General features: G+C 33.7%; 3 protein-coding genes across 7 annotated transcripts; 1 reads left to right on the top strand and 2 right to left on the bottom strand.

Annotated features, from left to right (window-relative positions):
• Positions 1 to 158: 158 nt before the first annotated feature.
• LOC133679243 (uncharacterized) lies at positions 159 to 4,853 on the bottom strand. The gene is made up of 6 exons (XM_062101784.1): positions 4,233 to 4,853; positions 4,040 to 4,117; positions 3,858 to 3,938; positions 2,454 to 2,608; positions 1,021 to 2,363; positions 159 to 527 (listed from the first exon to the last, which is right to left on the bottom strand). The coding sequence occupies exons 1-6, from the start codon at positions 4,635 to 4,637 to the stop codon at positions 415 to 417; spliced, it is 2,175 nt and encodes a 724-aa protein (XP_061957768.1). The 5' UTR covers positions 4,638 to 4,853; the 3' UTR covers positions 159 to 414.
• Positions 4,854 to 8,024: 3,171 nt separating this feature from the next.
• Positions 8,025 to 16,859, bottom strand: LOC133680076 (calcium-transporting ATPase 4, endoplasmic reticulum-type-like). Its single transcript, XM_062102891.1, has 9 exons — positions 16,676 to 16,859; positions 14,945 to 16,419; positions 14,502 to 14,574; positions 14,278 to 14,399; positions 12,283 to 12,564; positions 11,812 to 12,189; positions 11,408 to 11,517; positions 9,114 to 9,342; positions 8,025 to 9,017 (listed from the first exon to the last, which is right to left on the bottom strand). The coding sequence occupies exons 2-9, from the start codon at positions 16,358 to 16,360 to the stop codon at positions 8,433 to 8,435; spliced, it is 3,195 nt and encodes a 1,064-aa protein (XP_061958875.1). The 5' UTR covers positions 16,361 to 16,419; positions 16,676 to 16,859; the 3' UTR covers positions 8,025 to 8,432.
• A 5,546-nt stretch (positions 16,860 to 22,405) lies between these two features.
• On the top strand, positions 22,406 to 26,864 carry LOC133679181 (uncharacterized). Of its 5 annotated transcripts, none has more exons than XM_062101699.1 (6): positions 22,406 to 23,241; positions 23,833 to 23,995; positions 24,269 to 24,515; positions 25,222 to 25,397; positions 25,596 to 25,887; positions 26,513 to 26,864. In XM_062101699.1, the coding sequence occupies exons 2-6, from the start codon at positions 23,917 to 23,919 to the stop codon at positions 26,577 to 26,579; spliced, it is 861 nt and encodes a 286-aa protein (XP_061957683.1). In that variant the 5' UTR covers positions 22,406 to 23,241; positions 23,833 to 23,916; the 3' UTR covers positions 26,580 to 26,864. The 5 variants fall into 5 exon arrangements, with proteins under 5 accessions (XP_061957683.1, XP_061957682.1, XP_061957685.1 ...); XM_062101698.1 differs by having other exon boundaries at positions 23,828 to 23,995; XM_062101701.1 differs by lacking the exon at positions 23,833 to 23,995 and having other exon boundaries at positions 22,687 to 23,241.
• The last annotated feature ends 42 nt before the right edge of the window (positions 26,865 to 26,906 follow it).

The following is a 26,906-nucleotide window of genomic DNA, read 5'->3' as shown; positions in this document are numbered from 1 at the left end:
TTGCTTCATGATTCATGTAAATAATAAAGCACTTCCCCAGTTTTTTATTTTCTGTCATTCTTTTTTTTTTATTCTCGATTTTTTTTTATGAAATCCTTTTATGGTCCAATTAGATAAGATTAAAGGGATATTTGAAAGGGAGCGTGCAAGCTGTCTAGTAAATAAACAAGCAAGAAGCTATGTGATAGCATTATAAATAAATAAATAATAGGGACTTTTTAACAAATTCACCTTTTACAAGTGAATTTGTCAAGATTCATAATCAAAGTGTCTAGGCCAAAATTTTAAAGATAGTGGAACATCTGTAAGATCTAAAAACAAAATTTCTCCACCTCATAACCAAAATCTCTCATCTTTTTTACATTTTATCCTGCTCCAGCTAATCAAAGGAAACAAAGGTAAATAAAGTTCCGGTCACACCTTCCGCTTAAATTTTTTAGTTCTCTTGAAAGCCATGGGATTCAACAAACGCTTCAGAGGAAATGAAGGATGTTGATGGGATGTCCTCCGCTTTGCTTTAAATTTCCCTGCATTCACAAAACATGAAATTGTTCATCAATGAAACACACACACACACACAAGGCAGGAGGAGGAGTGAAATAGCTCGAAAGACCTTATTCCCTTTTTTGAGGCATTAAGAAGACAATTAAATAAAGAAGCAGTCAGGTATATCTAAGCAGAAGTCAAGTTTTGTAATGAGAATTGTCTGCCATTTATTCTGGTTCCCAATCACCACCGTGATATGAAGAAAGCAAAGATTATTAACAGATAGATATGGCAGAACATCCTCAAAAGAAAATGAATCAGGACACTGAAATTAGAATTAGATGATGCCAAAATAAAAGCAGTTGTCAGAACAGAATCGCTTAACAAAACCAATGAACTTGTTGCCTCCATTTCATGATAATCAAAATTAAATTAAAAAAAAAAGAAGAGGAAATCCAGAATAATCATCAAAGAAAATAAAGCTTGATTAATGTCATTATAGCATCTGACTCCTAAAACTAATTGAAAGGATACCTGATTGAAATGTAACCAATGCTGTATGTTTACTTTCAACATTAGCTTCTTCATGCATTTGCCTTGTCATTCCCACTTCCTCCAGAGACATACAAGTTTCAGCAGGAGAGTTATCTTTAACTTTCAAATCATCGTCCACGACAAGAATACATCTAGAATCAGCATCTACATGCTCTTGCCCCTCCACAGCTAGCTTTTCCAGGTTCTCACTACTTGCAACTGAAGGGACATCTTTAACAATCATGCCATCAGAGGTTACAGAAAGTGGAATATGATCCACAGGTGCAATTGGTTCATCCCCAGATTCCTCAAGTTGTGCTCTACCCATAACATTATTGGTCACATATGTATCATCTTCATCCATCATAACTTCCAGGTTATTGGCAACCAAAGGGACGTTTTCAACTTTTGTGTCATCAGTGGCAAGAAGAGGGATATTATCTACAATAGTAATCAAATCACTTTGAGACTCTCCTAGCTGATCACTGCTTGAAACTTTTTCAGTCACTGGAATATCTTCTTGATCTTTAACATCCATCTCCATTAAATCTTCATTCAAAGAAACATCTTGTGGACATAAAACTACATCAGGACCTTTCGAACTTGAGGGGTTCTCAATCAGAGGAGCAAGAAAATTAGCATTCTCACATGAAGTATCTATTTTAGCATTAGAAACACAAGTAGTATTATTAATGTTCGTGGCAGATGTCAGATTCATCACACTCGCATTAGATAACACAGCGTTTATTTCACAACTAGGGATGCATTTTTGTGATTGCATATCATGCCTTTCATCCACTATTGAAGGAAGTATAACATCTGATACATTTGAATTCTTGGATTCTTCATTGATGGTACTCACATGGCTTCTACTTCCCTCGAACTTGGTGAAAGCCCTCGTATCACCATTTGGTAAATTCATTTCTTGAGAATTTTCATTGCTCGAAGTTTGGTTCTTCACTGAAGTATTGTCTGATGAAGCCTGATCAGTTTCAAGAAGAAAATCAAATTCACCAGGCTTTTCAGATACTCCACTAATTGCAACTGGCGTCTCAATTGCCGGAATAGTAGTTGAAAAACTTGCACCATTTGATGCCATGCCGTTTAAAACCTCAGAAAAATCAATTGCTTTTGCAGTTGTGGATACTCTAGTGGTGGCAGAAAAAGACTTTTCTATATCACCCAGTTGTAAATCCCCTCCACCACTGGAGATTGGATCCCATTTCAGCCAGTTCACAGAAATAAGTTCCTTTGTGTCAGATATTTCATCAGATGATATTGGTTCGATTCTGATAGCTTCTTTGTAAAAGTGTTTTTTCCTTAAAGCATTTGCTATCAGACTCCTACAAAACATTTTGAAAACAGTGCACATAACAAACATTAGCTCACCATAAATGTGCTACTGCAATTAAGCTTTTTGCATGATTTCATACCTACAATTTTTTGAAATAGCTGTTTTAGCTCGTTCCATTGAAAGACCAAACAAAGATGACAAATTAGCAACATCGTAGGGCCCTCTAAAATCATTCACAGAAGAAGCAGCACTTGTGAAAATGAGATTCTTTCCACGAGTCCAATCCACTAGTAACTGAAAGTCCAGAAAGAGTACAGCTCAGATGATTTGTCAAAACATGCGTAAACTTTCATATTGATAGTTGCAGGATGAATCACATGAGAATCACAACTATTTGTTTTTTTTTTCCAATTTGTTAGGCTCTATTTTGGTGGGAGTAGGGATCCCAATGGACACCACAGTCCCAAACAATGTTTTAATTTGAAAAGGCCTCAATCCACATAGAATTTCAAAAATCAATAAAGCAATGCTTTTGCTTCCAGATGAGTAGAAGATCCAGCAATAAAATGAACTTGGCAATAGAACTGGAGCTTGGATGCTTCAAGTTGACAAGATTGACAATTGTAAATGATGTCTAGCTAAGACACTATATATTCTAAAACACTAGTTATTTACACATTTTCTCCGATGCAAACTCAATCCTGTAATAACATGAGATTCAAGATTGAGTCTTTATATTTCTTATGCAGCAGGTCCTTTAGCAACTGTTTTGCAGCACCATTCAATGAGTTATGGAGGCTAATACAAAACTCAAAACATGATTCAAGGAACCTATACTGGCCAAACATTATTTAAGATACTGTAATACAAAAGCTTCAACCAAAAGCATTTTGGGAAATCAATGCCAAAACACGATTAATTAATACAAACTGACTTTCTTAGGAGTCATTTTTCCTCAATAATTTGTAAAGTTAGCCATTATTTAATTGCTAATTATATGTGTATACATATGCATGAAAAAAACCAAAGTTCGGATTGTCAACTCATACAAAAAGATGATTTTTTAACAAATGACAAATGAAAGCACAATGAATAGGTGCACAGCAGAATATGCTCACATGACTAACAGCACATGCATAAAAGAGCTAGATCCAATTAGTGGATCACTATCCAAAGGGTAAAATGTGCCAACCCCTTTGGACTATTGGCCAAAATGCAGATAGTCCTTGAACAATTTGCAAGGACCAACAAGGCGCCAACAGTTTCCATGATATGTATACATGGTGCAGGCTGATGGCTAAACCCATGAAACCCTATCTGTAAAATTCAAAGTGTGTGTTCCCACGCGTATTTCAGTGATCACTTTTTCTGATATTGCATGTGTGGAAAATCACCTCATCAGAGTCATGAATCGCATGTCATTCAAAAACAAGAAATGTGACGGACTCTTATATTTCTTTATATATATATATATATATATATAAATTTGATTTCACTTATCACTAAACTTTATCACGCAGCATTAAACTATCCCAAAACTCACCTTCGCATTGGGTATCATTTGTCTCCTCACTTGAATATCAGCAATAAGATCAGAATAAGTAATTTCGAAATAAACTCCACGCTGATTATCAATACCAAAAGGAAAAAAAAAACCATTAGCCAAAACCACCAACAAAAGGAAAGAAATTAAAAATGAAATGAGAAAGCAACTGAACAACAAACCTCTATTGCCGCTTTAACCATAGGTAGCTTCAACCGGAACGGTAGCTTCACAGAGAAATCAATGGCAATCATATCCACCTAAATAAAATAAAATCAATATTAAATACAAAACCCAGGAGCAATTTTCAATTTTACTTTGTGAACAGCAAAAAAAATAAAAAGGAAAAGCAGCAGCAATAATAATAATACAAACCTCGGATTTAAGACAGGCGTGATCAAAAGCAGTTTGACTCAGAGGCTTGACAGCAACAAAATCGTAAGTCTTCAAAACAGGATTCCCAGAGTTAAGCACCTGAGCCTGAGAAGGAGTATCAACAGAGACAGTCAAGCGCGTGTACTGACGGAAAGGGGAGGAGCGTGGGATTCCGAGGAGGTCACGGTGGAGATTAACGGAGAAGGCAAGGGCAGGAGCTACATCGAGTAAAGAGGAAAGGGACAAGAGTGGGATTGAGCAACGGTCGTGATCAGACATGATACCTTTGATGCTCCGGTTGTATGCGATGCCACTGTATCCTAGCTCCATTGCTTTCACAACAAGTTTTATGCGTGTAGTTTTCGTGGTGTCTTGGGGTATGTTGAGGTCGAAGAATCCCCCCATATTCTGCCCTTTCACTCTCAAATGATTTGGGTTTTACGGGTTTTAGGGTTTTGATAAGCGGTTTGGAACCTTAACTCTAGATGTATTACTCGATTATCAATTGAGTCCTAATTCTTTCGATTTTTATCAATTCTTTCCCAGATATCAATGCGGCTCTCCTTTCTTTTCGTTGTTAGAATCGGTTAAAAGTAGGGATGACCCCACCCTCTTGGATCACGTAAGAACCTGATACGACCAGGGTCAAAATAAATCGGATAAAAATCCAACGTCGTTTTGTTTGGGATGGATGTGAAGTTGATCGAGGTTTGCCTAGCCTTATATTTTTTTTTAAAAAAAAAAAACTAGGGAGTTGTGTTTTTATAGCCTGTTTATTTTTGTATTTTTAAAATAATTATTTTTTTATTTTAAATTATTTTTTTTGTTTTTCAGATTATTTTGATGTGTTAGTATCAAAAATAGATTTTAAAAAAATATATATTATTTTAATATATTTCCAATTAAAATATACTTTAAAAAACAACTATTACCACAATACCAAATAGACTCTTAGGGTGGAAGATACACTATTCACCCTCTAAAATATCATTATAGATTGTAATAGTGTATTTTTTTTTCTAAATTTTTAATTTGGTCATCGAGTTTTTTTTTGTACAATCGAGCCATTTTGAACATAAATTAGCGCCCAATTGTATTTTAAAAAAAAGAGAATTGGATTGAAAGATAAAGTACCAAAATAAAAAGGGTAGGTAAAATAGGTGATGACTTTGAATTTCACTCACAAAAAATTATTTTGATCCCCTTCTTTTTTTATTTATAGGTGATTTTTCCTTTTAGTTGTTAAAAATTCAGTTTTAGCATCATAGTTTATTTCTCTTATTTTTCACTCTTTTGTTGTGAGAAGAGATAGACAGAGGACTATAGAATTTCTATATAGAGAGAGAAAGTTATCATTGACGATGATTACAGCCACCAAAATAGTTGAAACCATTGTCAATGAGTTCTATTTTATGAGAGAAGTTTCACCTAGGTGTTTTTTTTCCTTGCCCGAGGAGATGAACCTGACCATAAGAATATATTTTTTTATTATTTAGCTCATTTTGGATTTTTTTTATGCCATGGATAGAATTATTATGATATTTTGAGTGTTTTTTAAAGTATTTTGAATAAAAAAAATAAACTTTTTAGCCCAAAACAATTTAAGGCCCATTTTTTCATCGACTCTAATCACTAAATTTTGCAAAAAAAGCAGATGATGTGTTGTGTATTGTCTTCTTTGAAAAAAAAAAGAAGAATGGAGGATGCCACTTCAATAAATTATCTTGAGAATAAAACTAGGTCAAGACACATGAATTGGGCTGGTTTTTTTTTATGCCCATGCATGTTGGGCTACTAGACAACGTCCCTGGACTTTTTTTTTTATTTTTTAAAATTTTTCTATTTTGTATTTGTGTAAAAAAATGATAAAAGATATCATTGAATTCAATTGAGTTCATAAACAGAATTGCGAGTTTAATCAGTTAATCCGTAGCATCCGAGCTATTATTTACTTGTTTTTTTATTTAATGCTTTTTTTGTTTCTGATTTGAAAAAAAATACAATTTTCCTTTTATTATCGATAATTTATTTTATTTTTTAGCTCAAAACTAAAAAAAAATTCACTATTTGTTATCAATGATCTATATCAAGATATTTTTCCTTTAAAAAAATCATAAAACAATTCTCATGCATTTTGTTGTTGTATAATTAAATGAGAAATAATATTTTGAATAAAAAATTTATTGAATCCGATGACGTGCATTATTTATATCGCGAGTTTGCTTAGTTGACTTGAATTCATTTGGTTTTTTTTAGTTAAGTGTTCTTTTTTACCACTTTCATTTTTCACTATTAAGTTAATTGGAGATTGAGCTTTCCAATTTGTTTTTTCCAAGATTATCCCTATCACTTTCGCATGTCAGCTCAGGTTAACCCAGGTAGATCTAATGTGTTTCCATCTCAATGTTAGATAAAAAATATCGTTCAATTCATGGTTAAAACATATTTTTTAAACACATTATCAATGCCTTTACAAAAAAAAAATTTGCTCCGATCCACGGCTTAACGTGGGCCAATAGTATAGTTTTATTGTTTTTGTAAATTGTTTATGAATACATATAATTAGTATTAACAAAATCTAAAAACCGTGTGGTTTAATTTAGCAATCCACAACAAAAATCTTATTTTGCCCTTACAAAACAAAACTAAATAACTAGTTATTTGTGATATTTTGATATTTCCCAATGGTGTATTGGTCATTGTCAAATTTAAAGAGGGCAATTAGTGTTTTTATTTTATTTTATAATGCATATTAAAATGAAGAGTATGCCCTTGAATTCAACATTATTTAAAGTTTATCTTCAAGAGTGTTTCAGTATTTTTATTTTTTTAAGAATAATACAATGACTTACAGGCCTTGAAAGGTTGAGTCTTTTACAACTTATGTTCAAGGGTATTTTTGTATTTTTACTTAGTTTTTTTTTGTTATTATAGGTTGGTTTAGGGGTGATTTTGTAATTTAACATACACCAATATTATTTTAAAAAAAGTTGACATATGCATGTGCAACCCTTGTGTCATTTGAACGATGCATGCCTTTCTTTATTTTTTTTTTCTCTTCTCCTTGATTTCTTGCTTATCCCTTTAAAATTTCAAAACAACCCTTCAATTTGTTATTTCTTCGGATTTAGCCTCTATTATTTTTATTACTATTTATTTTATTTGAAAAATTTATAAAATTAAATTTCTTTTTCAATTTCATCCACCTTCAATTTTTTTTATTTTTCAAATTTGATCATCATTCTTTTGATTACTATTTGTTTTGTTTGGGATAATTTTTTAAATTAATATTTTTTTACAATTTCATCTTCCTTAAGTTTTTTTTTCCTATCAAACTTGGTCCTTATTTTTTTATTGCTAATTTTTTTACTTTGACAATTATTTTAAATTGATTTTTTTATTTCACTCTTCAACATTAAATTGATTTAGAATTGAACTTCTTGATTAAGTTCCAATCTAAAATTTCACGAATTGAGAGTCTTAGAAAAATTAATCCAAGTTTAGAAGGTTTGTCCGGATTATTATGTTTACTTTTTTTTTAAAGCTTATTTATTTAGAGATTGAGTTTCATTATTTTTATTTATTTATTTAGGTTTAGAAGGTTTACTTTTTATTATTGTTGTTTACTCCTGGCTTAGCATTCCCTGGAGTTTTTAAAAAACTAACAATTGTAAGCCATATCCAGGAATTATCATTGACAGAAACAAAAAGAAAAAATAGACAACGATAAGTAACAGACATATCAACACCTTGATTGGTGGCTTGAAACTCCAATTTTTGTAGAAGGTGATCTGACAAAATGTGATGTAATAAATGCTCGTTCGTTTCTATCAATGTTGCCATGGAACACATTTGACTCCTCTTTTTTTTTTTTAATTGTTCTGAACTCCATAACATAACATTTCACTTGCTAATTAATATAGCCAGGCACACCACCCTTCTGGCTGCTTCTTCGGCCTACGAAAATGAAAGATCTGCAAGCTCAATTTTGGAGAGCGAAAAAGGGGAAATTTGGGCCACTGTAGAATCCCAGAAAAATCCTATGTTTTAAGCAGAGTACTTAATACAATTCTGTCTAATCGAAATCTAATGTAGTCTTCGAGGTCCATACTCCATAACAGCCCTTGTCATATTGAAAAGTGGAGGGTTAAAGGCAATGGACCAGGATTAGGAGTCCAACCACAATCCTTTATTTAGTGCTCACTCTGGCTTGGATTTTGAAGGTCTTCTTGAACCAGAATGTCGCCACCCACTTGTCAATCTCCCGACAAACTTGAGAACCTCGTCAATTAGAATAACCGGGAGGGCCACGGCCAGTACCAAGAGCCATTCATTCAGGCTGAGCGGAACAATCCCAAATACCTGTGCTAGGAAAGGTACATAGAGGATCAGAAAGTGCAGGCCAAATGAAAGAGACATGGCTAGAAGGAGCCATGGATTGACCCATGGAGGCATTCTCACGAGGCTGCAGTCCTCAGATAGGGCATTGAGGGAATTGAACATCTCAATGGCAACCAATACGGTAAGGGAGAGCGTTGAAGCCTTGATTTTTCCAGATCGCAAGTATTCACATGGATTCGCATTGAAGTTGAACACTTGAGACCCAGCTGTGAATGGTGATGCAGAAAAATTCTTCCAAGATTCACAGTGACCCCAGTTAGCGAGCTGAGAGTAGGTGACAAGACTATGGCCATCTCCACTGAGGTCAATACCCATGAATGTGTGACGTGTGTACCATATGATAAATACACCAACTGTTGCAATCCCAACATAGAATCCAATCACCTACATCAAGGACACATTAAGGTTAACAAGGAAAGTTTTCTGATTGGGGAGAAAAAACAAGTTATCTGATTTGAGGTAAAAACCGTTTCCCCCTACCAGGTAGCGGAATAAAATCCAAGCACTAATTAAGGAGTCGTCACTCTTTCTAGGAGGCTTTTTCATTACATCTCCGTCTGGCGGGTTGAATCCTAACGCCGTTGCTGGGGGTCCATCAGTGACCAGATTAACCCAGAGAAGCTGAACAGGGATCATTCCTTCTGGAATACCCAAAGCAGCAGTCAAAAATATAGAGGCAACCTCACCAATATTTGAGGAGATCATGTACCTGTAATAAATATGATTCAAGGGAGAAAATGGGAAAGGAAAAAAAAGGTTACTTTGAGGTAGTTAAAAAAGAAAGTTGTTTCGAACTGAATAAACATGCAATCTCAAAATAGGAGGAAGACCGTTAATGAAGATCAAGTTTATCTAGTATTTTCATTGCAAGAGATTTTAAGGTTGTATGACAGGTACAAGTTAATAATGATGCAAACTTTTGACATAATGAATACACAAATCTCAGATTATCAATTCATACAAAAAGATGTTTATTTGACATGTATGCACATAGCACAGGCACACATCATAATCTGCGCACATGACTCCCAGCACATGCACATAAAATCTGTATCCTATTTGGCGGATCACCAATACAGGCAACATGGGCACTGGTTGAACCAAGTTCCCATGTTGTCAGGGCATATCAATTCGATAACTCAAGCATTAGTACAGTTAAAACACAAATTCTTCATGCAACAAAAGATATTATGCAACATGGTTTTTAGTTTCTAAATGCACAAAAGAATACAATATAAAAGTTCTCTACAAATTATCATTTTGTCGATTACTCTAACAGCATATACACAAAAAAGCTGTATCCTATTAGGTGGATTGCCAGCCGAAGAAACAAAAACACTGCTTAACAAAGATCCCATCTGGTGCATATCAATCTGAGAGCTCAAGCATCACTACAGTTAAAACCCAAAATTCTCAAGATGAACCAAGAGCAAGAAAGATGGTTCAGTACTTGATGAAAACGACAGTAAGCAGTTTTTGTATAAAAAGGTGTCCTATTCAGGAATTGACAAAACTAGTCAGCAGCAAGAGTGCACAGAACCTAAGAAGCACAGGGACAATTTTTCTACAGTTGCACTTGACTCGTCAGGGTCAAGATTACTGCATTCCCATTTATCCCACACATCTCCAAAGACAACATAAGGAGCTATGCAATATTTTTGGTACTTTTAGGGGGGGGGGGGGGGGTGTTGTTGAGGTATTAGTTAACATCTAACCCCAAGAAGGGGCAAGTGTTAACCCACTAAGGGGTTGGGGGGGTGTGCCAATTTATTTTTTCAAAATCATGATTGATGTCTCTTTTTCTCTGGCATGTCCTTTATGTCCATTGGGTCCCATTAACACACATTATTTATTATTATTATTAATCATATTATTAATTTAAACTTTGATTGGAAATTTATCCCCACTATAACACATCATTTTTAACATACCTACCAAACATCCTTAACACTTCACCCTTCAACCATTATTTTTTTTTTTGCACCCTTAGGCCTTAACACTTCATCCCTTAACACTTGAAATTCTAGCATGCTAATGAATCTCATTTCAAGTGTGAGGAGTCAAAGCTCCATCACATGCATAACAACCAATGTTAGATCCACCAGGATCAATTATTTCTACTGATCACAGACATACTACTGGTTTGTTTGCCAGAAGCTAACTATTTGTTAGGACTAACCGGGTGAAGACAAACAGAATTCATGAAACCCTCTCTATAAATTTTGAAGTGTACGTTCCTGAGCGAATATCAACAATCACTTGTTATTTTGTCAGATCAAATTGATGGGATACCCTTCTTAATTTTATGTTTCAGTGTCTTACTAGTCCTTAATTTAGTGGGTTTACATAGAAATAGTAGTGCTTCTTATATATGAATTTGGAGTATTAGGAACTCTACACAAAAGGTCTGGAATCTTTCAATAAGGAATGAGTTTATGTTTAAAATTTTCCAGATATATGCTTTGCGATAGTTTGATAAAATCTCACTTGGGTGAGACGCATATGCACCCCAGGTACAAGGGATTAGGTTTTCATCCTTCAAAGTCTCCTAGAAATCCGGTTACGTCTATCGATAATTTCCAGCAAACAAAACCCGATATTTAACCATCAAAACTTAACCTAAAACCCCTCAAAAAACCATTCTCGGCCCATAAAAGCAGTACCAGAACAGCCCTTGAACTGTCCTGTGTCAATTGTGCTCCAGTCCACCAATATATGAAATTATCTTATAGACCACACTGGATGTAAAATTGACTAAACAGAATATATCGAACCTGATAAAAGCCTTCATGTTGTTGTAAATGGACCTGCCTTCACCAACAGCAACAACAATAGTGCTAAAATTATCATCTGCTAACACCATGTCAGAGGCTTCCTTGGCAACCTGAAAATGAGTATTTGGTATGAAAATTTTTAATAAAAAAATGGTGCAGAAAATGTAAGTAAACAAAATGCAGTTCAGAGCGGCATGGACTAGTTAAGTTGACTAAAATGCCCTAGCTACATGATATATAATTATACACTTGCAAAGCAAACAACAAAGAGAACAAACCATGAGATCTATTTAAAGCATAAGAAACTGGCCAATACACTTTCGCATACAATTAGATCCACAGAGATGTCCATTAACTGCATAAAGTCCACATAATTTATATCCACCAAATTACCATAAACTGACCTCTGTCCCAGCAATGCCCATTGCTATGCCAATATCAGCCAACTTTAAGGCAGGTGCATCATTTACTCCATCTCCAGTCATAGCAACAACTTCACCATCCTCCTTAAGCAACCTCACGATTTCTTGCTTATGCCTTGGTTCAGCCCTGGAGAACAACAACCCTCCACTTTGTCTTAAATGAGTTTTTTTATCACGAAGGCCCATAAACTCTCTGCCAGTCAAGCTTTTAGAACTGATATCATCATAAGGTCCAAAGACACCTATTTCATGACAAATTGCTTCAGCTGTATTCTTGTTGTCTCCTGTAATGACCATGACACGGATTCCAGCTGCTTTGCAGTCCTCAATGGCTTGACGAACTTCTTTCCGAGGAGGATCCTTTCACAATTTGGGATCAAATAATGAATTTTAATTATGGTTGAGAAAGCAAGAAAACAGACCAGAAAACAGAAGATTGCTGGAGAAACTCACCCTGAGCCCAGCTAAGCCAACAAAAGTGAGATTGCTCTCAATTGAAGAGTAATTATGCAGATCAAGTAAAAGCTGATGAGCTGGGTGATCTTCATCGCCACTGTAGGTTCTAAACTCTGAAAGGTCCTCTTTGTATGCAAAACCTAGACAACGTAATGCACTTGTTGACATTTCACGAAGGTTTTGTAAGATAAGATCCTTCGAACACTGATCCAATGCTACAACAGAGCCATCAAGCAACTGAATAGATGTGCTTCTATCCAATAAGTTTTCTACCGCACCCTGCAACATTTGAGCAGAGCATTAACCTCAAGACCTATACATGACAAACTGAAATGAAAAAAGAAGACACAGAAGCTTAAAAAAACTTGCAGTCATCCAAGTCAAACCTCAACCAGAAAGTCCAAAAGCAGCAGGACATAGCCTTCTAGAAAATTTTACGAACCCAAGATATTCACCCCAGACCAAATGTTGTGGGTAATGATTTTCCAGTGGGAAAGAAAACAACAAATAAAACTACGCAGATAGCTAGATAAATTCAATTATTTATTCACTTAGAATGTTACACTGAGAAAAAAGAACAATGAAAAAAGATTAAAAGAAAATATAGTTTACTTTTGGTTCTTACAGTAGATGTCCAACAACACACTTCTAATGAGCAATTTTCAATTAAAGGACAAAAAGTTCCACAAGTACCCGTTGATCATGTTTGTTCCTCGTCTTTCAAAGCATCCAATTGGCAAATTTTGCAGAACATCTTACCCAAGTAATAAAAAACCCAATTTCTAATTACTTATTTTCACTCTCACAAGTACATTTGTATTGTAATTATTTTTAAGGTCCATTTAACCTAGGTTCATTCATGGATTATAACATGGTCAACTAAAAAGCAAAATAAATTAAAATTTTAGATCTGCAAGATTGATTGAAGGGTTTCAACCTCCATTGAAAAGCGTCAATCACTACCGAGAGAAAAGAATCCCATAAAGAAAAGAACAATAAATTAAAGTGAACTTAAAAATAAAATTGAGAAGCATAGATGGAAGTAAAAATAGAAAAACAGGTTGAAGACGTTATCGATGAGTATGGCCTGCAGGAGAAGAAGGAGACTGGGGAGGGGGGGAGCATGTTAGAAGTCTCACCACCTTTTGGATATATATATTACCATTTTTTTTCCAATCTACTTATTAAACCATAACATAAGGTATTCTAGGTGCCTGTTTGAATCAAGTCCATCAATGACATGATTGTCTAAAACAAATTGTTATGGAACAAACTTCATGACCTAAATTTCAAGGCTTAAGGAAATTCTTTGGAAAAGAGAGAATGCTGCATGGAAATCAGTTGGTGAGCCAAACAGGTGTAGTTGAGAATGATGACTGCCATATGTCTGTGAGAGAGTAATACGGTTTTGTAGGGTAAACTTTATCTATATGATAATGTGGTTGTTCACCCTTTGACTAACAGTTTCACTGGATGCTTAGTGTCACAAGATACGTGTCATTTTGAAAATAGGAGAAACAAGGTGCAAACACACCAAAATCCCTGTGACTATTTTGTATAATCTGACCAAAACAAAAGGTAAAAGACCAGACCACATGTTGATTTTTGTAACAAAATAAATTTTCCTGCACTCTATTAAGATAAGGATTAGAAATTAGGTTCATGCTAATGGATGATACAACTTGATGTGACTGTTTGATGAACCATATACATTAGTGTCCTACGTAGGGTGTATGCAGGGTGACTTGCATTTTAGCCTGTCTTTTAGAAGGAGAAACAAATCATGAATCTGCTTTAAATAATCTCTATGATATTCAGACTCAATACCAACTTTTTATGCATATTCATGGGCTAGGCATGACTGGTGATCATCTTCTTTTTTTCCAGTGCATGATACACAATACCAGCCACAGTTGATATTAGCTGTAAAAGAACAGACAATTTAACTGCAAAAAAGCTGAACCTACAAGACAGCAAGAGGGAAGAATGAACCTTCACTAGCAGTGATTTTTTGCCAGAGCTAGAATTCACAATAACCCCCATGGATTTTCTATCACGATCAAACTCAAGGGTTGCAATCCGCTGCTCCATCGTATTCCATAATCGGCAGCAAGCTTACATGGCACAAGAATATAGGACCAAAATAGACCAAAAAATAAATGTTAGAGCTACTAAAAAAATAGAGAAGAGAAATAGAACAAGATACTGTATTATACCTAGAACATCCTCATGAACTGAAGATGATTCCTTGTTAAGCCCTCCAGGAAATCCCATTTTTTCAACCATAACCTAGCATGGGAAAGAGCAAAAAAAAGCCAGTAAGAAATCTGTATCCCATAAACCTTGCATACTATCTGAGTCCTTGTGCCATATAATCACAAGGCAACCCCATATCTTTCCCAGACAAACAAGCCTCAGCCTCAAATCATACTAATAATCCACATATACAGTAGCAAGAAAATACACTTGACAAATAATGCATACAAAAGCATGAACGCACACACAATTAGAGAGAGAGAGAGAGAGACTACAGGGACAGCATCAAAACTCAATCACAAATTGGTGCTGTTCGTGCCTTGTTGGCACTACCTTATGTAAACTATGTTCACAATGCTATAATAATTGACAAAAAAAATCCAGTTTTTGATGGTCATTTTACCTTTAATGCAGCCTCTGTAGGCATTCCACCAGCAACATAATGATTCCCAGATTGCTCTACACCAGCATCATTGCAAACAGCAGCAATCTTAGCAATCATCTGAAGGTTAGAATCCATTCGACCCACGGGCCAATCTTCTATTTTTCCATCAAAAGGACTATAGGTTGTCCCTTCCACATTGAAGGATCGGAGAGTGCCAGCCCTAGAACCCATAGCAACAAGCTTAGATACAGCCATCTGATTGGTAGTTAGAGTACCAGTTTTATCAGAACAAATGACTGTTGTGCAACCAAGAGTCTCAACACTAGGCAACTTTCTAACAAGTGCATTCTTTTGAGCCATCTTTCGAGTTCCAAGTGCCAAACATGTAGTGATTACTGCTGGCAACCCTTCTGGTATAGCAGCCACCGCCAACGCAACAGCAATCTCAAAGTAATACGTGCACTTCTCAAATGAGAATTTAAAATTCTTTGGCCAGCCATCAACATATTCCCAAGTGAGGAAGTACTTCACATTAATAAGCCAAACCAACACACAAATAATTCCAATTAACATTGTTAGAACTTCTCCGAACTCGTTCAATTTCTTCTTCAATGGGGTATCTTCCTCATTCTGCGCGGCTTCATGAATCTGGGAATGCACCTTCCCAATCTCAGTATTCATTCCTGTCTCTGTAACTAAGCATATACAGTTACCATTCACTACTGTTGTTCCTGCAAAAACCATACATTTTTTCCCTTGAATATCCGTACTTTCTGCAACAGGCTTAGCAGTTTTACTCACTGCCTCGCTCTCTCCTGTCAAAGACCCTTGCTCAACCCTAAGTGTGGAGCTAATCAAATTCAAAACCCGCATATCTGCAGGCACCTTATCACCCACTCGCAGCTCCACAATATCCCCTGGAACTAGCTCCTTTGCAGGCAAGCTGGAGAACTTCTTTCGGTCTCTTATAACAGTGGCATGCTCTGATTGGATTTCCTTTAAAGCCTCCAATGCTTTCTCTGCATTACTTTCCTGCCAAATCCCAACAATGCCATTGACAATCAAGATCAAGAAAATCACCAACGGCTCCACGAAGGCAGTAATCTCCATCTCCCCTCCTTCCTCACCATCATACCAAGCCAAGACAAAGGATACAATAGCAGCAGCTAACAAAATCCTAACTAGCGTGTCATTGAACTGATCCAATATCAGTTTAAAAATCGAAACACCCTCATGTTTCTCTAATTCATTGTAACCATAGATCTTTAGCCTCTCCTCAACATCCGCACTCGATAACCCAAATTCACGGTTGACTCCATACTTCTCCTCACATTCCTTAACCTCCTTAGCCCATGCAGGGAAAATATCACCCTGGTTTTGCGACTCGATACCATTTTGATCCCTTTCCCCATAGTCCTCCCCTCCTTTACCCATCGAGAAAGATCAATTACAAACTAAATCTTAGTGAAATTCAATCCGTCCCGCCCTTCGACCTGAAATTGACAATCAATCACTAGGAAAATTGAGAGAACAAGAACAGAAAATCAAAGTAGTATAAGAAATAGGTAAGTGAAATTAAAACTGACGGATACAAACATTTCCATTTCTTTTTAGCTAACTTCGCCAAAGCTAAAACAAAAAAAAAAGAAAATAACGGATCCAAAATCAAATAATTTTAAAAAACAGAAGATGAAAATCATTTCAATGATGATCTTAAACTAGAATTGAGAAAGGTGGTCGGACACTTACCGGGAAGAGAGACTCGGCGGCCGCTACCAGTACTGATATGTCTCTGAATCTCTAGTTGTATTCGTGGTATTTATTTAGGGTTACAAAATCAGAATTACTACTGAATATTTAGATCTGCGACTGTGAGCATGTAAAGAAGAGAGCGATTCAATTGCTTAGACCTCTCTCTCTCTCTCCCCCCCACTCCTTTTCTTCTCTTTTAATAACCTATCTGACTATCTTTTGTGTATTATTAAATTTATTTTTAATCCCTATATTTTAAAGTTAATTATATCTTAGTCATTTTCATTTGAAACACTATAATTTAATCCCTGTTGACCATTGTCTTATTTCCATTTCCTCGTTTTGTAAGTAAGCTGAACCAAACGTGCCGTGTTTGATTTCTCATCAAGTACATTTTTTGAAGTTTTGATTTTTTAAAATAAATCTATTGTCAAGTTTTCCTTTCAATTTTCATATTCAACTATGTATTACAGTCATGATGAAATTTAATGTTTACATGTATTTTGTATTTATTTTTCCATAGCATATTAACTATTATATTGCAAGGTAAAAAAAAATGTTGGGTATGTTCATTAATAGAAAAAATCTTTTTTCCTTTTTATTTCTACTAAAAAAATAAAAAATATGTTTATTTGTTGAGAACAAAGATAAATTTTTCTACTAATAAATAAATAAAATAAATACTTCAAGATGAAAATTGTTTTCATAAAAAATTAAAATTAAAATTTATAATAACCATCTTAGTATTTAAAAATTATAATAAATATTTTATATTATTAACTCAAGAAAAGTCTTTATATTAGATTGACAATGATAATTAAATTTATGATATTGGAAATTATAAAAAAATATAAAAAAATAAAATTTTACCTTGCTAAAAAAAGTACTTATATATAGAAGAGATTTTATTATTCACATCATTTTTATTTTATTTGAAAGATAGCAAAAAACTTATTAAGAAAAATAGTGGAGAACTTCTAAAATATATTCTTATGAAAAACTAGTTTCTTCATTATTTTTTTAATGCAGAAACCATACATTTAAATATGATGTTTTAATTTTAATTTTAATTTTTGCTCTGGTTTTATATAAAAATTAAGTATTATTTTATTTTTAAATAGCCTCTTAGTTTTTAAGGGAATCACTAAACCCACTCTAAATTTAATTTAATAAAAAAAATATTACTTCACCATTTCCAAACTCAATAGAATTAGAATGAAGTAAAAGTTCAGTCATATTCCTGATTTTAAATTCTTAAAAGTTGCTTGTTTTGGTATTTTAAATTTTTTTTTATAAAAAATTAAAATTTTTTGATATTTTTATATTATTTTAATATATTTATAAATAAAACAATATTTTAATTTTCTCGAAAAGAAATTATTCAGCGAAAAATCGTATGTCTGAACGTACGAAGAACTAAGTTATAACCTAATCAAGAATAGAAGGACTAAAAGAATAGTTACTATTTGTGTTTTATTAGGTTCGGAAGCAACCAGATCCCACTATGTGGCCATCCAATTGAATACTGCCACGTCTCAAAAGCGAAGTTGACGGGCCTATTAAAGTTCCCGATATGTAGATGTATTGTTGGGTCACTTTTCCAAACGTGGCGTGCCGCAACTGGTATAATTATGCGAGAAACTTACAGCGGTGTTTGGTATCGCTGATTATTTTTTATTTTAAAATATTTTTTAATTAAAAATTTATTAAAAAAATATTTTTTTAAAAAAATATTTTTATATTTACCAATCAAAATAATCCAAAACATAAAATATATTAATTTAAAATAAATAAACAATACTTTTCAAAATTAATATTAAAATTTTAACAAACATGATATTAACGCTTCCTGGCACAGTTTTTGAATTTTCCTTTGATGGTAAGTAAATCAACCAGAGTCATGGGTTAGTCTTTTAATTTTATTTATTCCCCGTACGAAATTTCCATGTGATTGCCTTTATGTTTCTTCATGGATAAAAAATTCATGATTCCAGACTTGCCGCACACCCTAGGCCAGGGATCAAAACGGGGTGCTTTTGACCCGAGGAAATTCGAGGCACAATTGACCAGGGGTTAAACCAAAAATGCACTGTTGGCTCGAGAGGGGCGGGTTGTGAGGGCGTCACAGTGGTATTGCAGTGCAGGCTATGCACAAAACTTAGAGATTATTTTACATTCCAAAAGTATTTTTAAAAAAATTTAAATTTAAATTTGTTTCCAGCTTCAAATTAAGTTATTTTGATGATTTTAGATTGTTTTTATATATTTACATTAAAAATAAATTAATTTTTTTTCTTTCAAATTTTTAAATAAAAAACAATTTAAAAAATAAATGTTATCACAACACCAAAAAGATTTTTACTGCACGCTATGAAGGTATGAATGGGGTGGTTTGACATGTGAGGATTCGAAGACATCGTGCTAGAGTGTGTTTCAACATGTTTTTTTAATTAAAATTTAATTTTTTTTGTTTTAAATTAGTTTTTTTTTAGTGTTTTGAATTCTTTTGATATGCTGATATTAAAAATAAATTTTAAAAAATAAAAAAATATATATTTTTTAATACTTTTCTAATTAAAAAATATTTAAAAAAATAATAATTACTATTTATTCAGGATTAGCCGAAGACTATAATAATGGCTTTTAGAGCTTGCTGCATTCTTAAAGCCTGTTTGAAAATGTTATTATGGTTGTTTTTTAAAATATTTTCATTTAAAAATATATCAGAATAATATTTTTTTATTTTTTAAAAATTATTTTAAATATAACATATCAAAATGATCTAAAAATATTAAAAAAAATTAATTTTAAATAAAAAATTTTAATTTTTTTTAAATATTTTTAAAACATAAAAATAAACAACAATTAAACAAAAATCAGCCGAAAAATCAGTCCAGTTTTACGGAGGCTGGACTAGAAAGTGCAGGTTCTCGTAAGAAAAGTCAATATCTCCTTGTGTCGGTACATGTCAAATACTGTTTTTAGATAACCTCAAATCAATCAATCGAGCATGAATTAATATGTAGTCGATAAAATATTACTTGAGAAAGAAAACAAATTTTCTACTCGTGGATGAAATGTTAAAATATTCTATATAATTGATTTTTTTTTTAACCAAAGATCTTAGAATTCATGTCTAAAACATAAAAACAATCACGTAAGTGTACGAATATCCGTCACCCTCTTTCTCATTTATCCATTAATAGTTTTGTTATGTTAATTTTTCATTTAAACTCTGTTTATTTTTATATTTAAAAATATTTTTAATTTTTTAAAAATTAATATTTTTTGATATTTTAAAATTAATCTTTAAAAAATAAAAAAAATATTATTTTAATACTTTTATAAATAAAAAATACTTAATCTTCGGATTTGTTAGAGGAATTCAAAGAATTAAATAATTTAATTTATAATAAACCTAATCGATATATTTCCCTGTTCACATGAATCACCCATTATAAATAAAGAAATTTTACGATGCTTGAGCTGCAATTAGAGGCACGTATAAGTTATACCCTAGATCATTAATTAATTAATATTTCATATCATCGTTCCATGTCTTTACGTTAAAAAAAAAACATCAACTATGTCTAATTCTATATCTTGAACAACTATATATTAATACGAAAATTAATGAAAACAGTTATTTAAAAAAATCAAATTAATGTAATTATTATTTTGGCAAGGATTAAGTGTTTTCGTACACTTAATAATAGGGTACTGATCATCTTAATTAGTTTACTTAATTGCAGAGAATTTCTGTTTATGCAATTCAGTAATATAAAATAAAATAAATTTGATATGAAGAGATAATTAAATCACTTTAAAGTCATGGACAAAAACTTTATAATCAAACTCAAAATCTATTTTTAGTCCATTATTTTTATAGCTCAAAAGGTTTATTTTAATACTCTCTTATTAATAATACATTGACCATTAAATAAATACAGTAACGTGCCCCAATAAAGTTACAAATTAAGGACTTAAAAAGACAACTCATCATAATTATATTAAATTTTTTTAGATGAAAGTAAATGTTCGGATCATCTTGTGTATACCTCGACTAAACTCACGGACCCTGAAGTTAACAACCATGCAAGCCTTCAGTGATCCCGAGATTTATGAGACTCGAACTAGTTACTATTAAGGAGCAAATCCAGAATTTGATTAGTTGAGTTACATCCTTCACTATTATAATTATATTAAATTTGATTGTTCAGGAAAGTGATTGGTAAGAAAGTAATTGTTTTTATTTAATTTATCAACATGATTGGTTTTTTAAATTTATTGATATGTTACTAGTTATAGTTTGAACAACATGAAAATTTTCATTTATAATGAGTTTTCTACATAGATAAATATGGATTTTTATAATTATCAGAAAATACAATTGAGATATAATATCGTTTTGTAGCTTTTATGTTGATGGAGTAGGCCACCAAGCTGAACCACCTTAATTTCTTGTTTTTAACAATCCATTTAATTTTTTCAAATTAAAATTCAAGATGATGGAGTCCTCTCTCCATGAAATAAGGCATAGCTGCAACGAAGCTCTGAAAACATGTTCTTGAAAATAACTAATATTCTAAAATGTTTTATAACAATGAATTTTTATTTACCCATAAATAAACAACTATTTTTATATTTATAAGTATTTAAATTTATTGGTGATTAAGAAGATATATAACTTGAAACTCATTTGTTTTAAGGATCTAATCACTTTAATAATTAACAAATTATTCATATTGTAAAATTTAAAATTTAAATACAATACTCAAGCATGAATTATCATATACATAATTTATCTATATACTTAAGAATACATAAACAATATTTAGTTTAAGATTTAGAATTTAAGACGATGCACACCCATGTGATTTGGGTGTTTTTGTAATTTTTAGAAGTGTTTTTGTATATTTTGATATTTTAATGTCAAAATAAATTTTAAAAATAAAAATATTATTTAAAATATTTCAAAACAAAAAAATATTTTTAAAAATAATTATTATTACAATACCAAATACTTTCTTAATCCAAGATATTAAGATTTAATGTTTCAATAAATAAAAGAGGGAGTGATTTGACATCATCTAAAAAATGGTTTGACAACTCAAACCCATTATTTTATTTTAAAATAACGTCATTTTACTTTTTTATAAAATAAAAAAATCAGATTAATTCAGTTAACTCGCCTAATACGTTACCTAGAAATTGCCCAGAAGGAACCCGGGGGAGGTAGAGGTGTGTATATCAAATATTCAACATTCCTATCCTCGGACGCAAGTGAACGCGACTCTTCGATATGATTATGTTCAACGGCTCACTTATGTTATCCGCGACCAGAACCAGCTTTGAAGAGACTTTAATTTGTGAGGTTTTGAAAGCCGTCAAGATTGAAGTTCAAATATCTGCACGAGTGGAAGGAAGTCCATTGCCTTTGAGTTTCAACATCGAGTGTCCTTGTTCTTGCTAGTCAAGGTCATTTCAAGACAGGAGTAAGAAATTATAATTTTATGTTCAAATCCAAAGACATGAAGATGCACATGTTAGCAGCAACTTTTAAGCTTCATAACAAATTCCTTCCAAGCTGCAAATTTGGCAGAAGAGCCATTTCTATAGGTGTATCTGTCATTCTCCATCAGTAAATATAATAATAATAATGAAGTCATTGATTTTATTGATGCCAATATCAAATATGGGTTCAATGGGCAGCTCATATCCCTCCCTCGAAGGAATGCAAGTTGAAGGTTCCCTACTGAATTCATCTGGAGAAAGAACATACAGAGTACAACACCATATAACATTTTTGGCTTACCAAAAATTGTATTCTAAGGAAGTTGAGGGAGGAGAGGACATGGAGTTGAGACCAACGTAAAATAGCAGAGCTAACACTACTGTCAAGTAAGTACTCCATGGCATAGGTTGGCACAACCAATCCCCCCAGTAAAAAGCAGAATCCAACTTACAACTAGGCTTACTCATCTTCTGATTTTCTCAATGCAAAAGAGGAGCAGCTAAAGCAATGCCATAGGGCCACTGGTTGCAATTAAAAATGAGGCCGAAAATGTTGAATCCAAGAAAATGAAAGTAGCAGCAACGGCTGTAATGGAGGCTACAATACCATAAAGTTCAGAGGATCTGGGGCTATGATCTCCAGACACACCAAACCCAGAAGCGGGTTTGTCATCAGGATCAAGAAAGGATACAGTTGCCTTGCCTTCCTCCTCTTTGAAAAACTAAAGCACCTCATCTCCTCTCCCATGGAAACTCACTGAAACCAGATCTTCCTTGTCTTGCATTTTAAAAGGATCCACAGACCAGCAATGCTAGTCGATCTTTAGGAACAATGGGCTCATATTGTTTCCTGGGCTTTCTAAACTGGTGGGAAAAGAAAACCCGACCCAACCTGCGCCGTATACTTCGGGAGAGAAAGACAGAGTCTTGAAGGGGTTTTGACTTTTGACTTTTGAGTAATAGGGTTTAGTCTTGGGAAGTTGGAGGGAGGGATCGAGTTGATCTTGCATCTCAAGCCCTTATCGTTCCAGTCGGTGGTCTAAAGGCAGGTAAAATTTATTATTATCATTTCATGTATGTGAAAATATTGGCTTGCATGACTGTTTGCTTGAATGAATAACTTGGGTAGGAGGGTTGTTGGCTAATGGTGTTTTGTAAGAATCCCAGTTTAGCCTTTTTTATTTTAATTTCTAGATTTTCTTGAATGAATAACTTGAGGGGGAGGGATGGAGTTTATATTTTGGATTCATGAACAGTGTCTGTGCTCCATGTTTCTTTAGCATCACTCACATGGATTTTATTGAATACTGGTAATTTTAAGGTGGTGATGTTGTAGTTAAAACTTTAATTAGAATAAAAAAACAATTTTTTTTTCTTTTTTATAATCTTCATTTCAATCACGGTTTAAAAAGCTGCATAGGCATAAACAAACAATCTATATGTCCCTCGTTGCCCACCTGTGGCCGTGGACATTTTTTTCCCCCTTCACATTTTTTTTCCTCTTGTAAAATATGTTTCTTTTATTACTATTATCTTACCATTTTAATGATTTTGGGTTGTGATATTCTAGTAATCCCAAATATTTTTTGTGCTAAATTGAAATCTTGCTGTCCTCTCGTTGCTTTTGAGGTCTAGAGTAGACAACTATGTGTATTGGCTTTAGGAAAGCTAGTGAGTGTTAAGAGAAGGGAACTTGCAGACTTTATTTGAAAAAGTGGATTGGCATGAACATTCCTGAAAGAATTGCAGTCAGATTGCCACAGCTGGTCTTCCCCTCCTCCGAGGTGCTCTATAATCACAATCGTCAGTCCCCCTCCTTCCTTTTCTCGACACACACACACACACACACACACACACATGGATGCTTCTTCTTTTCTTTTGTCTATAAAGGATCTGTAAGTTATTATATAACTGTTTTATTAGTTGCTAAGAAAATGAAGCATAAGTAAAGGTTGAACTATTGCTTTTTGTTTACGCCACGCCACGTTCAGAAGCATCGCTCATCTATCTGAGCCATTTATCTATCAATTTCACTTAAGAAACTCCCTTTTCTACTGATTTTCTCTTTATATCCAGGTGTCCCAAAGTTGGGGTTTGTGCCATTTTTAACACATAAAAGGCATTTAGGGCTGGGGCTGGGGCTGGGGTTTTCAAAGAAAATGAGTTCGAGCATGGAGAATTGTCATGTTGATGTTCAAAATAAGTTGGAGGTGGTTCGGCCTGCCACGGAAGTTTATGCGCAAGAAGCAATTGAAGCTCTCAAAGCTGGGAAGGTGATTGCAGTACCCACAGATACACTGTATGGATTTGCTTGTGATGCTTGGTATGACAATTTTGATTCATTTCGTTTTACTATTTGTGTTTAATTCCTCTAAATTATGATTTCTTGATACTGAAATGTCCAAGAAAAATTAAGTGTTATTTTCTTTTTCCTGTTTCATTGTGCACGGGACCCGAAGAATTGAACTTCAAAAAATATGACAGCATGAAAGAAGGGAATCTGGGCATGCTATTCTAAAAAAAACAAACACATAATCTAGAAAGTAAACAAGATTTTGAGAAGGAAGGAGGATTTGCTAAGAAATAGTTGATGGGTTTGTAGCTAATTGCTTCTGCAGATTTTTTAAATCGGACCTGTCTAAGCTTGCCTTCCCTTTATTGCTCTCATGGTTGTGCCCAGTGTCATGTTTGATTGTTTAATAAGATAAAATGGTCGAGCTGTCAGCAATGACTGAACCTAGATTTTCCTGTCAATAGACGCCTCTTATTGAACTCTGATGGAGCTTGGTATCATATTCTAGATCACTGTTAAGCAAGGCATCTATTGCAGTTTTTCTTTCTGTTACTTTTGAGTACACTTCTTTCCCAGTTTTAAAGGGAGTGATGATGCTTACATGTAAGGATATCTATGTATATTTTTCATGGTCTCCTTCACTTTGCACGTTTCACAATATTTGGGCAAGTCTTAATTTTTTTCCCCTGCAATCACCATTTCATATTTGATAATTTGCTGTTTTCTCTTATGGCAGTTCTTTGGAAGCAGTCAATAGAATTTATGAAATGAAAGGACGTAAGCATACAAGTCCTCTTGCAATCTGTGTTGGGGATGTGTCACAAATACAACACTTTGCGGTCACTGAATATCTGCCTCATGGCTTACTTGATTCTCTACTTCCAGGGCCTGTGACTGTTATATTGAGGCGAGGTCTGTAGTCATGTCTTCTTACATGTGGAACAGGAAAAAAAATTGTTGTATTTTAGGATTAGGTTTTGTTTCATAACTAACTAAATAATCATGCAAACTGATGATCTTCCTTGTATCTATGTTATAATTTCTTGGTATGTTAACTTTTAGTGTCTCAAGTCTTCATGCTTTAAAAGTATATGACTGGGTATTTTCCAGGGGAGTCGAGCGCACTTGAGAAATCCTTGAACCCAGGATTGGATAGTGTGGGAGTCCGTGTACCAGATTGTAACTTCATCAGGGTAGTTGCTCGTGGTTTGGGAAAAGCAGTTGCCCTTACAAGTGCAAACCTTAGTGGGCAGCCCAGTAGCCTTTGCATCAAGGATTTTGAGAACCTCTGGAACCGTTGTGCATATGTTTATGACGGTGGTGTTCTTCCATCCAATCGTGCAGGATCAACAATTGTGGACCTCACCAGGCCAGGAAAGTACAAGATTCTTAGACCTGGAAGGTAAATTTCAATTAGCTTTCATTGTGTAAATGAATAAAAAATTGAAGAGAAATCATAGATTGTTATAAGCTGTTCAGGTCAAAATTTCAAAGAAAATTGCCATTATGTGCGTAGTTGATAGTTGCAATGCTGTGAAGGTACACTAAGCCTTTGAATTGAGATGATTTATAAAATCAGATGAACCCTTAAGACATTTGCCCTGGACTTACAATTTCAATATTGGCATATATTTCAGTCCCATAGATGGCTCATTTTTTGCTGTAAAGAAACATGAAACCAGCAATTTGCATTTATCAGTTTTGATTTGTGGATTTTTATATGACAACCGAGTTGATCATAGACCATTGTCTGAGCTAGATTTGGATTTATGAAGATTTAATTGAATCCATGTTGAAATGTTGCTCATAGAAAATTTCTTTCATACCTTTTTGGGTGTGCATGTTGGCAGTGACTGCAGACGCCAAACTAGAATTATCTGAAAAAGAAATTCTCCTGTCAAACTTTGTTTGTCCCCTTCGATCATGAAGCCTTGTAATGTGGATGCAGATGGTCCTTTTACTTTCATCTTCCTTTATTTTTTTTGTGATGCTGTAGTAACTATGCTACTTTTTTCTTGTATTTTCAGCGCTAAGGAAGAGACTCTGGCAATCCTTGAAAAACATTCTCTGGTCGAGGAAGCTCCGGCGACTTGAAGAAAACATTTGAGACTAACTATTGTGTTGTGGAGTATCATCATTGAGAGATTCTTTTAAAAAATATCTTTAGGATTTGGGGGTGGGGGATCCTGGGTTTTGAACCTGGTTCTCTCACTCTCACAGAAAATGATCATATGATCAAGTCAATGTATGGCATGAACTAGTAACACTAGCTTAGAGTTGTTGTTAGTCAAATATAAACAGAGAAACATTGTTGACTGGTTTTTGGTTCCTTTTGATGCCTAAAAACAACACCCCTGACGTGTTTTTAGCCTTTTCTAACAGTCGACCATGTAAAATGAATTCTGAGAAAAACTTCAATCT

This window comes from Populus nigra, chromosome 19, assembly GCF_951802175.1.
Source record: "Populus nigra chromosome 19, ddPopNigr1.1, whole genome shotgun sequence".
NCBI classification, from domain to species: domain Eukaryota; kingdom Viridiplantae; phylum Streptophyta; class Magnoliopsida; order Malpighiales; family Salicaceae; genus Populus; species Populus nigra.
Note: the sequence above shows the minus strand (reverse complement) of the source record. Positions and strands in the feature narration are given on the sequence as shown.

Excerpts from the sequence above, each read along its gene's own strand:
- LOC133679243 (XM_062101784.1), bottom strand. The coding sequence starts at position 4,637 with ATGGGGGGATTCTTCGACCTCAACATACCCCAAGACACCACGAAAACT. Across the intron at positions 2,609-3,857 it reads AAATGATACCCAATGCGAAG|TTACTAGTGGATTGGACTCG; the intron begins GTGAGTTTTGGG and ends CTGGACTTTCAG. Across the intron at positions 528-1,020 it reads ATTGGTTACATTTCAATCAG|GGAAATTTAAAGCAAAGCGG; the intron begins GTATCCTTTCAA and ends TTGTGAATGCAG.
- LOC133680076 (XM_062102891.1), bottom strand. The coding sequence starts at position 16,360 with ATGGGTAAAGGAGGGGAGGACTATGGGGAAAGGGATCAAAATGGTATC. Across the intron at positions 14,400-14,501 it reads AGTTCATGAGGATGTTCTAG|CTTGCTGCCGATTATGGAAT; the intron begins GTATAATACAGT and ends GTGCCATGTAAG. Across the intron at positions 12,565-14,277 it reads AAAAATCACTGCTAGTGAAG|GGTGCGGTAGAAAACTTATT; the intron begins GTTCATTCTTCC and ends CAAATGTTGCAG.
- LOC133679181 (XM_062101699.1), top strand. The coding sequence starts at position 23,917 with ATGAACATTCCTGAAAGAATTGCAGTCAGATTGCCACAGCTGGTCTTC. Across the intron at positions 23,996-24,268 it reads GGTGCTCTATAATCACAATC|GTGTCCCAAAGTTGGGGTTT; the intron begins GTCAGTCCCCCT and ends CTTTATATCCAG. Across the intron at positions 25,888-26,512 it reads AAGATTCTTAGACCTGGAAG|CGCTAAGGAAGAGACTCTGG; the intron begins GTAAATTTCAAT and ends TTGTATTTTCAG.